This window comes from Phacochoerus africanus, chromosome 14 (genome assembly GCF_016906955.1).
Source record: "Phacochoerus africanus isolate WHEZ1 chromosome 14, ROS_Pafr_v1, whole genome shotgun sequence".
Lineage (NCBI taxonomy): Eukaryota > Metazoa > Chordata > Mammalia > Artiodactyla > Suidae > Phacochoerus > Phacochoerus africanus.
The window spans coordinates 52,525,304-52,540,098 of NC_062557.1; the positions used below are offsets into that span (position 1 = coordinate 52,525,304).

Sequence of the window (14,795 nt, forward strand, 5' to 3'; positions counted from 1 at the left end):
GGGAGGAGGGCGGCGAGCCGTGATGGATGGGGAGGGACCGCTCGAACCCCGGCGAGGGTGGTGAGCCCCTCCCCGGAGGCGCCTGTGGAATGTCCAGAGCTCTGGTCGTTCCTCCGTTTGGGGGGGCGCCTAATCCTGGAGCCGCATTCCAGGATAAGGGGGGTGGGGAGAGGCCGGGCCGGGGGAGGGGCAGGAAAGAGGGCTATAAGGGCCGGAGCCCAGGCGGGAGGGAGCCAGGCGGGCCATGGCGGATGTCCCCGGGGCGCAGCGACCGGTTCCCGGTGGTGGTGGTGGTGGTGGCGGTGGCGGCGGCAGCCCAGAGCCCCGGGACCCCCTGGACTGCTGGGCCTGCGCTGTGTTGGTCACCGCCCAGAATCTGCTGGTGGCTGCCTTCAATCTTCTCCTGCTGGCGCTGGTGCTGGGGACCATCCTGCTACCCGCCGTCACCATGCTAGGCTTTGGCTTCCTCTGCCACTCCCAGGTGAGCGGGCGGCCCGCGGCGGGCGTGTGGGCGTGTGGGGATGGGGGCGGTGGGGTCTGCGGGTCACCACTCCCGGCCCGGGCTGCCTGGCTGGGGCCTCACCCCTCTTCTCCTCCCACAGTTTCTGCGCTCCCAGGCACCCCCTTGCACCGCGCACCTGCGGGACCCGGGCTTCACGGCCCTGCTGGTCACTGGATTCCTGCTCCTCGTGCCGCTGCTCGTGCTTGCCCTGGCCAGTTACCGCCGCCTCTGCCTGCGCCTCCGCCTGGCCGACTGCCTCGTGCCTTACAGCCGAGCCCTCTACCGGCGCCGGGGCGCCCCGCAGCCGCGGCAAACCCGGGCCTCACCCGGGCCTCAGAGGGCTGTTCCAACATCAGGAAAGGTCTGGGTCTGAGGACTCTCGAGTCCAGAACAACCCGGATGACTGCCCTCCCTCCTAGTGGGCCCAAGGACTTGAAGCCCGGGAGTCTCCCGACCTACCCTGCCCCCACGCCTGCTTGGGCCGGGTCCTAGCATCCCCTTGGGGAACCGAAGAGCAGGATCTGTGGTCCCAGCGCTGGTGGAAAGAAACTTCGATACACCCTGGAAAACCCACGTTCCCCTCACTACTATCTGAATTCTGAACATCTGGGCTGGACCCTGCACCCCTCCTGCCGCCCTGTGAAGAGGACAACTGAACTTTGCCGGTGCCCTCCTTTTCCGGTGCTGCTCCTAGTATCTGCGGGTGGGGGATGGGGGCACGAGGGTGGAGGGTAAGGAGTGATCACACATCAATAAAGAGATAACTGAACGAGATCCTGGGATCCTGTGAACACAGGGGTAGCGCCAATGCTATGTATCACTCTTGCCCTGTGCCCAGGAGCAGGAAACATGGGGGTGGGGGTAGGATGAGGGATGTGTGGCTCTAGCGTGCAGAAGGGAGCATCCTTCGGCCTCCCGGCCTTCCCTTATCGCACTAGCCCGTTCTTCCTGTCCAGACCCCAGAGCCCTTGTCCCTGACCCCAAAGTCACCTCCCCATCAAGAGAGTGGAGGGGGCCCAGCCTGTGTCGCCTGTCCTGCTCCCCTTGGGGATCTGAGCCTGTTCTCTGACCCCAGCTTAGAGGAACTCGGTGTTGCCAGGCCGGGGAGGGAAACAATGGGCCTTCCGGAGCAGGATGACACCACCCCCTCCCGGACCAGCAGCGTGGGAGGGAAGATGGGGCCCACCCTGGGGCCTGTGGGTCTAAGGCTCAGCCTGTCCCCCATCCCCACCCCCGAACCATAAGGGAACCTCTGGCAGCACTAGACGTGGAAGGAGCGCTGAGAGTGCCCCCGACCTCAGATAAACCTCTTCTTCCTCTGGGGGGGAGGTGTGCAATCCTTGCCCCCCGCATCCCAACCACACACAGACACAGGCCACGTCAGTGACAGGTTTAATGAAGTTTGAAAGGCATGCGCGGTCGGGCTCAGAGATAGGGAGGCCCCGCCAGGCTCTCTCTTTGCACCTCAATAGAAACGATGTGGTGTCCAGGTACCATAGCTAGGCCCAGCACACGGGGTTCCCCGGCAGAGAAGGAATCTGGAAAGAAGGATCAGAGCATCAGGGAGGCAGGCCAGCGTCGGTCCCGCCCCTTCTGAGCTACAGCTTCTGGCCCCCGAAAATGAGGGATACAGCCAGGCCCTGAAGGGGAAATGCTCCGAGGCATTCCCAGGCGGGTATGCATTCCCCAGGCACTGACCCGACGGCTTGAGGAACTCCTGCGCCGAGCCTAGGATAACATTGCAGTCGCGATCGGTGCAGAGGAAGCAACCGACCAGTGTCCGTCCATCTGTCATGCGAATCCGCATAGTCTTGTTGAGCAGCGCCTCCAGCTGCTGCCTAGCGCGCGCAGACGGCGAGTCTTCGCGCTCCCCGTCTGAGTCCTGCGCGGGGCGGGACATGTGCTCAGACCGCACCGCCCCGGCTGCTGCCCGCCCGAGGAACCACAGCTCCCAACAGCCCGCGGGGCGCTCGCAGGAAGCCCAGAGGCTGCCGGGAGCTGCAGTTCTCCCTCCGTCCTCCCACTTTACTCCCCGACGGCCCCTCAATCCCAGAACCCGAGCCCGCGCTAACCCCGGCGCTGGAGCTGCTTTGACGCCGGCTGCAACAGCCATTCTCCTCTCGTAGCAGCATAGTTGGTCCAGCTCCGGCCATTTGTCCGCGGGCCTCCTCCAGGCCCTTCAACTTGCTGAGAACCTTTCGGCTCCGGGGGGTCTGAGATCTCGCGAGCGCTCCCGACCTGTTTTCTTTCGCGAGATCACCTCCCCTCCTCGTCTCCTCGGCAACTGCAGAGATCTCGCGAGCGTCTCCTGCTTCGGCGCAACGGCTCGCTGAGGTCTAGATCGCCGGATGTCCTCAGATATCGCGAGAAGTTTTCACCTCTCTAGGTTCTCACATATCCTTTAGGAACCCTGGAAGGAAGCGAGAATACCTTTTTTCTTAATCGCACTCCCCACTCCCTTGCTTTTCTGCCTCGCGAGGTAGTACGTCCCAAGCACTCCCTGTAGCCCAGGCCACTCAAAATTAAAACGGAGGGTCTTTTCCTCCCCCCGAAACTCCGGAGGACACCACTCAATTACTTCAACGTCGGAATCGGACCACGTTTCCCGTGAGCCCCACCTCGCCCACACAGCGTCTCATCTTGACAGACGGTGGCCGGAAAAGGACAATGGTTTCCATGTCAGCGGATAAACGCCCTCTCCTTGGTTCCCGGACGAGAGGGAGGATGCAGTAGTGAGTGCGCGCCGAAAAGCAAGGAAGCAACTGAAGGAGCCGGTGAGAGGGCAAGAGCCATGCTGCGCCGGGGCCTAGTGGCCGGGCCAGACTTTGAGTATTTCCAGCGTCGCTATTTCACGCCGGCCGAGGTGGCCCAACACAACCAGCTGGAAGACCTCTGGGTGTCTTACCTGGGAAACGTGTACGACCTGACGCCGTTGGCACAGGAGTACAAGGGTAAGGGCTGCACTTTTGGGCCGGCGTCGGGCGTGCGTTTGGGGGTGCTTGGTTCTTGGGTGTCTAGCACTGACACGAATGCTCCTTCTCAGGAGACCTGCTGCTGAAACCCATCGTGGAAGTTGCGGGCCAGGACATCAGCCACTGGTTCGACCCAGACACCGGAGACGTGAGTTCTGCTGGAACCTGGGGTTGGGGGGAGGGGCACTGTAGAGCGGGGACGAGGCGGAAAAGCGGGGGCTCACCGGAGCCCGAGATAGTGACTGCTCAGACCCCCCCCTCCGCCAAACCCTACTTTAAAGATCCGCAAGCACATAGATCCGCTGACCGGTTGCCTGAGATACCGCACCCCCTGGGGCCGCTTTCTGCACGTGCCACCTCAGCTGCCGCGTTCGGACTGGGCCAATGATTTCGGGAAGCCTTGGTGGCAGGGGTCGCGTTACGAGGTGGGGCGGCTGTCCGCCAAGACCCGGACTATCCGCATCATTAACACGCTCACGTCGCAGGAACACACGCTGGAGGTGAGAACTGATGCCTGGGGGCAGGTGAGAAGGAACTGGGAGTCCCAGCAAACCTCCTCGCAGATCTGCAGGCCAGCAGCTCTCCGTAACTAGTGGCAGCTGTATTTTTTTCCCGCTTTTACGGGTGTCCGAGGGAAGAAGACGACCACGTAGGTCCCCGGGGTTAGCAATTCGAGGAGTGGCTGAGCCACAAGGTGTGAGAGACTCCCTCAGAAGTCCAGGGTAGTTTGGGCGTCGTAGTGGTGATGGTCCTCCCAAGTTCATGTTGAATTTTGAACAGCAGTTGCGGGTGGACTCTCTTATTAGCCTGCTCTATTGTGGAGATGAGGTGAGGGGGCAGTGACTTTAGGGCCAACTGTTTATTAGAAGTGGCTGCCCTAAAGGCTGGTAGGATTTGGGGGCCATTCATTGCATGCTGGAGCTCCATCTTTATTTCTGGGACTGTGGAATGCCTTAAGCCACTATCGGCCAAGGGAAGCACTCTGATCCCAGCTCTATCATCTTTGGGGCTCCTGGCCTTTGCTTTGCTTCGTGTGTGTGTGTGTGTGTGTGTGTGTGTGTGTGTGTGTGTGTGTGTGTGTGCGCGCGCGCGCGCCCACGCACGCGAGCTGTATGCACATGGGTGCTTTCCACTCAGGAGACTGGGGGTGGGCTGCTTTTCTGTTCTCCAGGTGGGGGCTCTGGAATCATTGTGGGAAATCCTACACCGCTATCTCCCCTATAATGCACATGCCGCCAGCTACACATGGAAATATGAAGGGAAGAACCTGAACATGGATGATACCCTGGAAGACAACGGTATCTGGGATGAGGAGGAAGAGCTTGATTCTCTCGATGTGGACAGTACACGCCATACACCTGCGTTGCTCCTCTACTTCAATGATGACCTCACCGAGCTATAGGGCGGGAGGTGGATGCTTATGTAGAGTCAAGACATTTTGAGTTTAGCTGTTTCTATGCCCCGTAGGAAAAGAGGTGGGAATGGGGTGTGTGTGGGGGGGGGAGTGCGCGTGCACGCGCGGCTAGACTTGGTTCCACTCTGGGAGCTGACCTGTGGTTTCCAGGCCCTGCTGAAGCGTAAAGGTCCTACTCCTCCGCTTCATTACAATTTACTTTGAGAAAGTTGGGGAGAATGCCAGAAGTGAAGTAGTTTATAGGAATGATACCAAAAAAACAAAAAACAAAAAACTGTCTTAAGTCAGGGAGATGTGGAAGAAGATAGTCAAATAGAGCTCAGGTGGAGCTTTTTGATAGTAGGAGAAAGAGAAGTCCTCCTTTCCTGGCGATGATGGGAATGAGGTGGCTGCAAGCTTCCAAAGACAGGAATAGGGAATGTCTATCTCTGGCCATACAAAACTGGCTTCTCTCTCTCTTGAATAGTATTTGGCAGCTGAAACCCAAAAGGGAGAAAGAAAGTGAATGGTCATCAGATAATTCAGGCCAGATACTACGCTATACGCCTTATACACATCATTTAATATCACCGCCCATAGGATGGGCACCAGCGCCACTATTGTACAGATACGTCTTCTGAAGCGTGGCAAGATTTCATAGCACAAAAGGCACACTAATTAATAACCAGAATGCAAACCCAGGTCTTCCCAATTCCAGAGTCCAGGTTCTTTTCAACATAAAGTTAATATCTCAGGGCCCAGGTTCACGGCACAATGGGAACTCACAGGCCTGTTGTGAAGTCCACTGTGCCGTTGTGTTGTTTGTTTGCTTGTTTTTTTCATGTACTGTCTTTGGAAGGGAGTTAGCAGAGTTCTGCAGTGGCAGAGATGAAAACAGGGAAGGCTAAGTGTCAGCCGAGTAATAGCTATTGAGGCTACTTCCGGATGAATCGGGTTAATAGCAAAACTTTCCTCTGGGAGTTCCCATCGTGGCTCAGCAGTTAACGAGCCTGATTAGCATCCCCAAGGACTCGGGTTCAATCCCTGGCCTTGGTCTGTGGGTTAAGGATCCGGCGTTGCTGTGAGCTGTGGTGTAGGCCAGTGGCACCAGCTTGGATTAGACCTCTAGCCTGGAAACTTACATATGCTGTGGGTGTGGCCCTAAACACACACACACACACACACACACACACCTTCCTCTGACTTTTCTGAGACAAAGAGGTGGGTATAAACTGACTCCAGGAAAACTCGAGTGGGAAAATGTGCTTTTGAGTTGGGACAATTTAGATGGTGGAGCAAAGCAAAAAGGAGGGAATGGCAAGTATGTTCGTGATGGGCCCGTGCCCCTGAGGGAGGGTGAGGAAGACCCTAAGGGTGACCTTAGCCAGACAGTGACTCTAGAAGAAGGGGCTCGACAGAGGTCATGTAAAGAGAGGAGCTAATTCAGTCAGAAAACCCCTGGCACTCAAGAGAACCACCGTGGAGGCCCGTAGCCAGAGCCGGTCCCTTTTAACCCAAGTAGGGAAGCGGAATGAGACTAAGAAGTGAATTTCTTGACAGTAGCAGGCCAGAAAGAAGCAGAGGGACGTCAGTGCCTCTTCCTGGGAGGCAGCCCCCTCGGTGGGCTGCACAGGAGTTCGCTGAGGGGCCGGCGAGGAAAGGCGTGGGACAGAAGTGGAGGCGTGTATTCCACCTTTGGCTTCAGCAGTTTCTGAAGTCACAGCGAGACTAAGGGCTTCCATTCAGTCCCGTGTACTGCAAGAATCCATGAATTATCTGAATCATTTCGCCACTTAATCAACCCTACAGTTGTTTCACGTGTATCTTGTGTGCTTGGTTAAACCCTACACTATTTGAGAACCAAAGCTGTGCTATTGCGCTAGCACCAGTCTCAGGGCCACGGGAACCTCTTCCAGAGTCTCCTACCTTCAGTACCTCTTGCCAGGAACACATTCCTCTCCTGCCCAGTCACTCTCCAAGGAGATTCTGTCCCCTAAATATCTCTGGAAGCCATCTTTTCTCCAAGCTGTCATCACTTCTTGTCCAGACTGCTGCTTCCTCACCAGGTCTCCCATCTCCCTTCCTGTCCTCCACACACAGCCTCGTGAGCTCTGAAAAAGAAACCTAAACACCTGACTTTCCTCATTCAGATTCTTCAGTGGCTTCCCGTTGCTTTTGGAATAAAGTCCTAAATTCAAAGAGCTGGCATAAATCAGCCTGTACCATGCATTGACCCTCTTGGTTCCCCAAGTTCCAGTCACATTGGCTGGCTTTCCGTCTTCCTGCCACAAAGCCAGCACGCGGACTGTTCTCTCCGCTTGTAACACTCCCATTTTCCACCTTTTAATCCTAAATGTTTCTTCCTCGGGGAGACCTTTTCTGATTTTGTGATGTAGGTCAAGACTTTCTGTTAAATCTTCTCTTAGCACCATGCCTGTTTCATAGCACTTACTACAATCGTAATGTTTACAGTAGAGACGTAATTGGCTGGCAGGCTGCTAGATTGTAAGCTCATGAGGGCAGAAATCACGTCCACCTTGCTCACTGCTGTATTCCCAGTGTTGGGCACACAGTTGTTGCTCAATAAATTTTGACTTAATGAACTCAAATGTTAAGTGAACTCATCTGTCTGTAATAACTAGTGGATAGAATATTGTATCTGGCGGGGGTCAAGGTGGGATCAAGAAATTGGATGAGGAGTTCCAATCGTGGCTCAGCAGAAACGCATCTGACTAGCATCCATGAGGACGCAGGTTCAATCCCTGGCCTCACTCAGTGGGTTAAGGATCCCACATTGTCCTGAGCTGTGGTGTAGGTCGAAGACGCGGCTTGGATCTGACGTTGCTGTGGCTGTGGTGTAGGCTGTCGGCTACAGCTCCGATTAGACCCCTAACCTGGAAACCTCCATATGCCGAGGGTGCGGCCCTAAAAAGACAAAAAAAAAAAAAACAGAGAGAGAGAGAGAAATAGGATGAAATAGGATCCTGTGTTGCAATCACTATCCACAGGTTTCTTGCCTGCCATAGATCCAAGACCAAAAATTTCTCTCACTGGAGATTTTGGGGGGTACTCTACCTCTCATTTCCCCATGTGGCCACCAGGTGGCTGTAATCGCCTAAGAGACAAGACTCGAGGACTGGCTGAGGGAAAAACACTTCCAAGTTCCAAACAGGTTAGGGTTCCACAAGCGGGGGCTGGCGGGGGGGAGAGGAAGACAGCTCTCTATGTATATATATGTATAGGTGGTAGGGAAGGATCAGAAAAAAAAGGGAAGACAAAAAGGCCACGATCCTATTAGGATTTGGTTTATTCCTGTTTTAAATTTTTTTCCACAAGCACATGCTAGGAAAGGAGCACAGTTTGAGAAAGAAAATCTCTATTATAGGTGTGGGTGTGTACGGGGTGAGGAACAGAGCTGCGGAAGAAATAAGGACCACAAATATTTAATTTTTATTTTTAAATTTTTATTGATTTTGTCTTTTTAGGGCTATGCTCTTGGCATGTGGAAGTTCCCAAGCTAGGGGTGGTATAGGAGCTGCATTTACTGGCCCACGCCACAGCCACAGCCACGCCAGACCCTTAACCTGAATGGGGCCAGAGATTGAACTTGCATCCTCATGGATACTAGTCAGGTTTGTTACTGCTGAGCCACAACAGGAGCTCCTACAAATATTTAAGAGTATATTCACTTATTCTTGGTAGACTTTGAGTTTTTGTGATTTTTTTTTTTTTGGTATGAATATATTTTATTCAATAAAATTATCCCTGGGAGTTGCCGGTTGTGGCTCAGCAGAAATGAATCTGACTAGCATCCATGAGGATGCTGGTTCAATCCCTGGCCTTACTCAGTGGGTTAAGGATCTGGCATTCCTCTGACCTGTGGTGTAGGTCGCAGACATGGCTCAGATCTGGTGTTGCTATGGCTGTGGTGTAGACTAGCAGCTACAGCTCCAATTCGACCCCTAGCCTGGGAACCTCCATATGCCACACGTGTGGCTCTAAAGACAAAAGACAAAAAAATTTAAAAAAAATTATCCTTATTAGTACTCAAGTTTTCACCATATCTATTTATTTATTTATTTGCTTCTACTATTTTTATTTACTTATTTTTTCTTCTTTGGCCACCCTGTGGCATATGGAGTTCCCAGGCCAGGGATCAGGTCCAAGCCGTGGTCTCAACCTAAGCCACAGCTGTGGCAACATCGGATCCTTGACCCATTGTGCCAGGCCACGGATCTAATCTACATCCTAGCGCTCTCAAGACACTGCTGATCCCATTGCACCACAGCGGGAACTCCAGTTTTTACCTTTTTACCCTACCATAAATAATATACAATATACTTGTACTGGTACTTGCAAATATATTCTTTTATGTTAGTATTTAAAAAAAATTTTATTATACTTGATTTACGATGTTCTGTCAATTTCTGCTGTACAGCAAAGTGACCCGGTTATATATACCTTCTTTTTCTCATATTATCTTCTATCATATTCTATCACAAGTAATTGGATATAGTTCCCTGTGCTATACAGGACCTCTTTGCTCATCCATTCTAAATGTAATAGTCTGCATCTACTAACCCCAAACTCCGGGTCCATGCCACTCCCTCCCCCTCCCCCTTGGCAACAAGTCTATTCTCCATGTCTGTGTATCTGTTTCTGTTCTATAGATAGGTTCATTTGTGCCATATTTTAGAATCTACATATAAGCAATAGCTCTTTTTTTTTTTTTTTTTTTCATATAGGCACTACCATGTTCTCTAAATGTCCAAGACTGGATATTTGCATGAGGATTACATAAATAATGCCGCAGTCTAAAACCTAGAAAGCAAGTAGAACATGAGTGTAGGGTCCCGGCCCTTTCATGGTGATCTCTTTGGTTCTGGAGGGAGGTGGGGTGGTGGTTGGAATACTGAAAACTGTCTGTCCTCAGTAAGTCACAGGAGCTTCAAAGGACTCAAATAGCAAATATTTCCCACAAGCCTCAGTTGCTATATGCACATATCATTGGGGTAATAAAAAAAGCATAAATTCTTTGCAGGAAGCTTGCCCATTCAGTGGGGTAAAACATACACATGAAAAGGCAAATGAAAATAGTACACAATAAGGGACCAAATGATGGTACATTAAAAGTTTCTACCTTCATGGCAAATCACATTTGGGTTAACCTGGACCTCCAGAAATGGTTTCTAAATACTGTGTGTGTGTGTGTGTGTGTGTGTGTGTGTGTGTGTGTACGCAGATGTGTATTTTTTTGAAGAAAGGTGCTATAATTTCCATCAGTCTCAAAATGGCCCAACTCCCTATCCATGAAATGGTACACACACAAGCATAATAATAAACACCCTCAAAATAAAATATCAGAGGTGATAATACACTGTGGTCCTAGGATTCCTGCCACCTGTCCAAACGGTCTTCTTTAACATGTTATACCTGTGTTCCCATGGCAGCAGTTCCTAAAACTTTAAGCCTTGGGGCTAAGTTTAGGGAGTTCCCATCATCGTGGTGCAGTGGTTAACGAATCCGACCAGGAACCATGAGGTTGCGGGTTCGATCCCTGGCCTTGCTCAGTGGGTTAAGGATCCCGCGTTGCCGTGAGCTGGGGTGTAGGTCGCAGATGCGGGCTCAGATCCCGCATTGCTGTGGCTCTGGTGTAGGCCGGTGGCTGCAGCTCCGATTGGACCCCTAGCCTGGGAACCTCCATATGCTGCGGGAAGCGGCCCTAGAAAAGGCAAAAAGACCAAAAAAAAAATATATATATATATATATATATTTATATATAACTTGTCTGAAACATTTTACTATTGCTGCCCAATTCCTTTTTTTTTTTCTTTTTCCTGGCATAGAATGGCAATTAATACATATTTGTTTCAGGAATGAATGGTAAATGTAACCACCACTATTTGAAACATCTTCACTTAGGAGTTAAACAGATTCAGATAATGTGGTGTCCCCTGCTACCTGCCCACTCTCACTGTTTGAAGAGAGATCTGGAGAGTGAGTGACATCTGTACTGATAAATTCTTCCAGTCCTCCTAGAGAACAGTAAGGAAGACAAGATATTTTCTTGGCCTTAATGAACAGCCTAGAGACATAGATATTACTCTATAATAATGTTTCAGTTGAGAATGTATGTCGAGATTGGCTGCGAGTAACAGAAGGCTGAGCTGGGGCTTAACTATAAAGGGTTAATTTTTGTCACATAATGAGAGGGTTTGTGGTGAAGCGACTCCATTGGTTAGTTCATCCGCGTCTCAGGTTGCTGCTGTTTTCATCTTCATGATTATCTCCTTTTTGGCTGCTCTACTTCTAGCCTTGTATTGTGGGCAGGAAGGAGAAAAAGGCAATGCTTATGTAATAGCAAAAAAGTTTCCCAGACATGTTCAGCAGACCTGTGACTATGTGCCACTGATAGGAAATGCATTATACAATGACCCTTAGCTGCAAGGGAGTCTGGGACAGTAAGTATTTTATACCGACATCCACAACAAATGCAGGGTCCACCACTGTGGAAGGAGAGAAGGAACTGGTGACGTCTTCTACAAGAAGAGTGAAAGTGCTGTTCATCCTCTCATTAACCAGAAAAGTTATTAAGCACTTTGAGCCGAGCACTGTTCCAGGCACTGGGGATACAGCAGTGAGTGAGACAGGCAAGGGTTTTGCTTTGCCAGGACTTACACTCTAGTGGGATAAACAAACAAGTAGACAAGATCATTTCAGATTGAGCTAAAAGCTATATGTTATGTATGTATAATATACATATATGGACACATACACACAGATACACCTATATGAAAAGAAAAAGAATTTCGAGAGAGAGTGGTGGTCAAGTGATCAGAGGCTTGCCTGAGATGATCACAAAGACTGCTCTGTATTCCCTGTAGATCTGCATTTACCTGCGTTTATCAGTCAGTCTTTATAGAAAACTGAAACAGTGTTTTATTTGAAATAAGAAGGAAACTGAGACACAGAGGTTAAGTCACTTGCCCAAGGTTATGCAACCAGTAAGCAGCAGAGGTGGGCTCAGGAACAAGACAGAGTAGGCCATCCGCTTAACCACTGAGGTGCAGCCCTTCCCCGGATGACAGAGGATGCTGGTCCAGTGACCTGTTTCTGCCTAACAAAACCATCCAAAGACTTAAGTGGTTGAAAACAACCACCATCACTTAGTTGCTAATGAATCTGTAATCCGGGCAGGGTTCAAGGGGGACAACTCACTTCCACGGGAAAAAGTGTTGACTGGGTGGACTGCTGGAAGCCAGAGGGTTCACTTTCAAGACGGCTCACTGGCAAATTGCTGGCAAGCTGATGCCATCCATAGGTTCTTCTCCGTGTGGGTCCCTATGCAGGGCAGCTTAGGCTTCCTCACAGCATGGTAGCTGGGTTTCAAAAGGAAGTATCCCAGGAGAACCAGGATGAAGCAGAGTCACCTTTATGACCTCACCTCAAATCCGAGGGGAGGGAACTAGACCTTACTTCTCCGTGGGAAGACTGTCAAAGTCACATCATAATAAGAGCATGTTGGATATGAGATTATAGGACTTCCCATTGTGGCTCAGTGGTAACAAACCTGACTAGGACCCATGAGGATGCAGCTTTGATCCCTGGCCCCTCTCAGTGGGTTAAAGATCCGGTGTTGCCGTGAGCTGTGGTGTAGGTTGCAGATGTGGCTCAGATCTGGTGTTGCTATGGCTGTGGCACAGGCCAACAGCTGCAGCTCCGATTCAACCCCTGGCCTGGGAACCTCCATACATCGTGCATGCAGCCCTAGAAAGAAAAAAAAATAAAAAGATATTATTAGGGCCATTTTTGGAAAATACAATTGATCACAGATGCACTGGAAGCAAAAGGAAGGATATCCCATCAGTTTTTGATGGGAGTAGGGTGTTGAGCCTTTCTTGAAAACCTAGCTGGAATCCTGGTCTCATAAACATAATGCATGTCCATACGTATTAGAGTTGCCGTTCTGGCTCAGTGTGTTGAGAACCTGACTAGTATCTATGAGGATGGGAATTTGACCCTTGGCCTTGATCTGTGGGTTAAAGATCCAGCATTGCTTCAAGCTGCGGTACAGGTCATGGATGTGGCTTGGATCGAGCGTTGCTGTGGCTGTGGTGGAGGCTGGCAGCTGTGGCTCATATTCGACCTCTAGCCTGGGAACCTCCATATGCCACGGGTGTAGCTCTAAAAAGACAAAAAACAAACATATACATATGTATTATGTATGTTACATAACACATTTACATAAAACATATACAGTTCATAAACACAGTACTCGGCATCCGCTATGCTTAGGCACAATTCTGGATTCTGTGACTACACTAAATAGAAAGACACAATTTGCCCTCAAGGAGCTTACATGTTAGTGGGAGACTGAGAGAAGTTTGTGAGCCTCTTAACTTGTCGTCTTGCTCCCCCCTGTACACAGCAGCCAAGGGAAGCTTTTCAAGTTCCCGTTGAAAGTCTCCACAGGCTTCCAGTTCTTAAGAGGACAGAGGACATCCTGACCACTGTCCACAAGGCCCTGCGTGATTTGGCCCTTCCAGGCTCTTCCTCATCTCCCATGCTGGCCTTTCAATTTCTGACACTCCCCCAAGCTCCTTTCTATGAGGCCTTCTCACATGCTGTTCCTCTGCCTGGAACACTGCACCTTCCACTCGTCGCTCGGCCAACTCCTGCTCCTTAAGTCTTTGCTTAGCGTCACTTTCTCGGAGAAGTCTTCCCTGATCAATTATGTCAACCCTTTCATCACACCCCCTCAGGTGGCCCTGAAACACCGTAACAACAATGAAAATATTCAGCGTAATTTGCTATTTAATGTCCATGTTTCTCCCTCTTTAGACTGTAAGCTCCAGGAAGGCAGGGACTCTGTCCCTTATTTGCCACTGGATACCTAGCACGTAGCCCAGTGCTCAGCCCAGAGCAGTAACTCACCCAATATTCATGAATAGAACAAACATCATGTGACAAATGCTACAAAAGCGCTTAAGTATGAAATGCCTTGGAAATACCCAGTCTGGGAGATCAGTGAAGGCTTTCTGGGGAAGCATCATCTCAAGCTGAGACCAGAAGGACAAGGAGGAGGTAGCCAAATGGAGAGGGGGGAGCGGATACAGAGAAGGAGTAAATAGCATGAATAGAGCATGGGGAGTGTGTGCAGAGCTTGCGGGCAGAAGGAAGTGCAGAGAGGTAAAGCTAAGAGGAGATGGGAGGCCAGAGGAGGGGGCGCAAGGAGAGACACTGAGGCCAGACCAGGTCCTGCAAGATTTTGTAAACCAGGGTAAGACTTAAAAAATTGAGATATAATTCACATACGATAAAATCCATTCTTTTAAAGTGTACAGTTCAGGATTATGTGTTTTCTAAGGAGAATATCATGAATAGATTTGCATTTTATTTTTTTTATTTTTTTGTCTTTTTGCTATTTCTTGGGCCGCTCCCGCAGCATATGCAGATTCCCAGGCTAGGGATCTAATCGGAGCCGCAGCCACCGGCCTACGCCAGAGCCACAGCAACGCGGGATCCGAGCCGCGTCTGCAACCTGCACCACAGCTCACGGCAATGCCGGATCGTCAACCCACTGAGCAAGGGCAGGGACCGAACCCGCAACCTCATGGTTCCTAGTCGGATTCGTTAACCACCACGCCATGAAGGGAACTCCTAGATTTGCATTTTAAAAAGGTGACCTGGGTGAGTTCCCATTGTGGTGCAGGGGAAATGAATCTGACTAGGAACCATGAGGATTCAAGTTCAATCCCTGGCCTTGCTCAGTGGGTTAAGGATCTGGTGTTGCCGTGAGCTGTGGTGTAGGTCGAAGACGCGGCTTGGATCTGACGTTGCTGTGGCTGTGGTGTAGGCCAAAGGCTACAGCTCTGATTAGACCCCTAGCCTGGGAACCTCCATATGCCAGGGGTGTGGCCCTAAAAAG

General features: G+C 50.9%; 3 protein-coding genes across 4 annotated transcripts; 2 read left to right on the forward strand and 1 right to left on the reverse strand.

Annotated features, from left to right (window-relative positions):
* Positions 1–200: 200 nt before the first annotated feature.
* On the forward strand, positions 201–1,276 carry TMEM88 (transmembrane protein 88). The gene is made up of 2 exons (XM_047757809.1): positions 201–481; positions 603–1,276. The coding sequence occupies exons 1-2, from the start codon at positions 245–247 to the stop codon at positions 873–875; spliced, it is 510 nt and encodes a 169-aa protein (XP_047613765.1). The 5' UTR covers positions 201–244; the 3' UTR covers positions 876–1,276.
* Positions 1,277–1,878: 602 nt separating this feature from the next.
* On the reverse strand, positions 1,879–2,707 carry NAA38 (N-alpha-acetyltransferase 38, NatC auxiliary subunit). 2 transcript variants are annotated; one of them, XM_047757808.1, is made up of 3 exons: positions 2,575–2,707; positions 2,201–2,384; positions 1,879–2,040 (listed from the first exon to the last, which is right to left on the reverse strand). In XM_047757808.1, exons 1-3 carry the CDS (start codon positions 2,653–2,655, stop codon positions 1,928–1,930), a joined length of 378 nt encoding a protein of 125 aa, XP_047613764.1. In that variant the 5' UTR covers positions 2,656–2,707; the 3' UTR covers positions 1,879–1,927. The 2 variants fall into 2 exon arrangements, with proteins under 2 accessions (XP_047613764.1, XP_047613763.1); XM_047757807.1 differs by having other exon boundaries at positions 2,201–2,704.
* A 532-nt stretch (positions 2,708–3,239) lies between these two features.
* Positions 3,240–5,911, forward strand: LOC125114498 (cytochrome b5 domain-containing protein 1). The gene is made up of 4 exons (XM_047757806.1): positions 3,240–3,453; positions 3,546–3,622; positions 3,756–3,974; positions 4,646–5,911. Exons 1-4 carry the CDS (start codon positions 3,294–3,296, stop codon positions 4,874–4,876), a joined length of 687 nt encoding a protein of 228 aa, XP_047613762.1. The 5' UTR covers positions 3,240–3,293; the 3' UTR covers positions 4,877–5,911.
* The last annotated feature ends 8,884 nt before the right edge of the window (positions 5,912–14,795 follow it).

Bases quoted from the DNA above. Each gene is read 5' to 3' on its own strand.
- TMEM88 (XM_047757809.1), top strand. From the start codon at position 245: ATGGCGGATGTCCCCGGGGCGCAGCGACCGGTTCCCGGTGGTGGTGGT. The intron at 482-602 runs GTGAGCGGGCGG...CTCCTCCCACAG, and splicing joins GCTTCCTCTGCCACTCCCAG to TTTCTGCGCTCCCAGGCACC.
- NAA38 (XM_047757807.1), bottom strand. From the start codon at position 2,615: ATGGCTGTTGCAGCCGGCGTCAAAGCAGCTCCAGCGCCGGGGTTAGCG. The intron at 2,041-2,200 runs GTCAGTGCCTGG...CCTTCTTTCCAG, and splicing joins GGAGTTCCTCAAGCCGTCGG to ATTCCTTCTCTGCCGGGGAA.
- LOC125114498 (XM_047757806.1), top strand. From the start codon at position 3,294: ATGCTGCGCCGGGGCCTAGTGGCCGGGCCAGACTTTGAGTATTTCCAG. The intron at 3,454-3,545 runs GTAAGGGCTGCA...GCTCCTTCTCAG, and splicing joins GTTGGCACAGGAGTACAAGG to GAGACCTGCTGCTGAAACCC. The intron at 3,623-3,755 runs GTGAGTTCTGCT...CCTACTTTAAAG, and splicing joins TCGACCCAGACACCGGAGAC to ATCCGCAAGCACATAGATCC.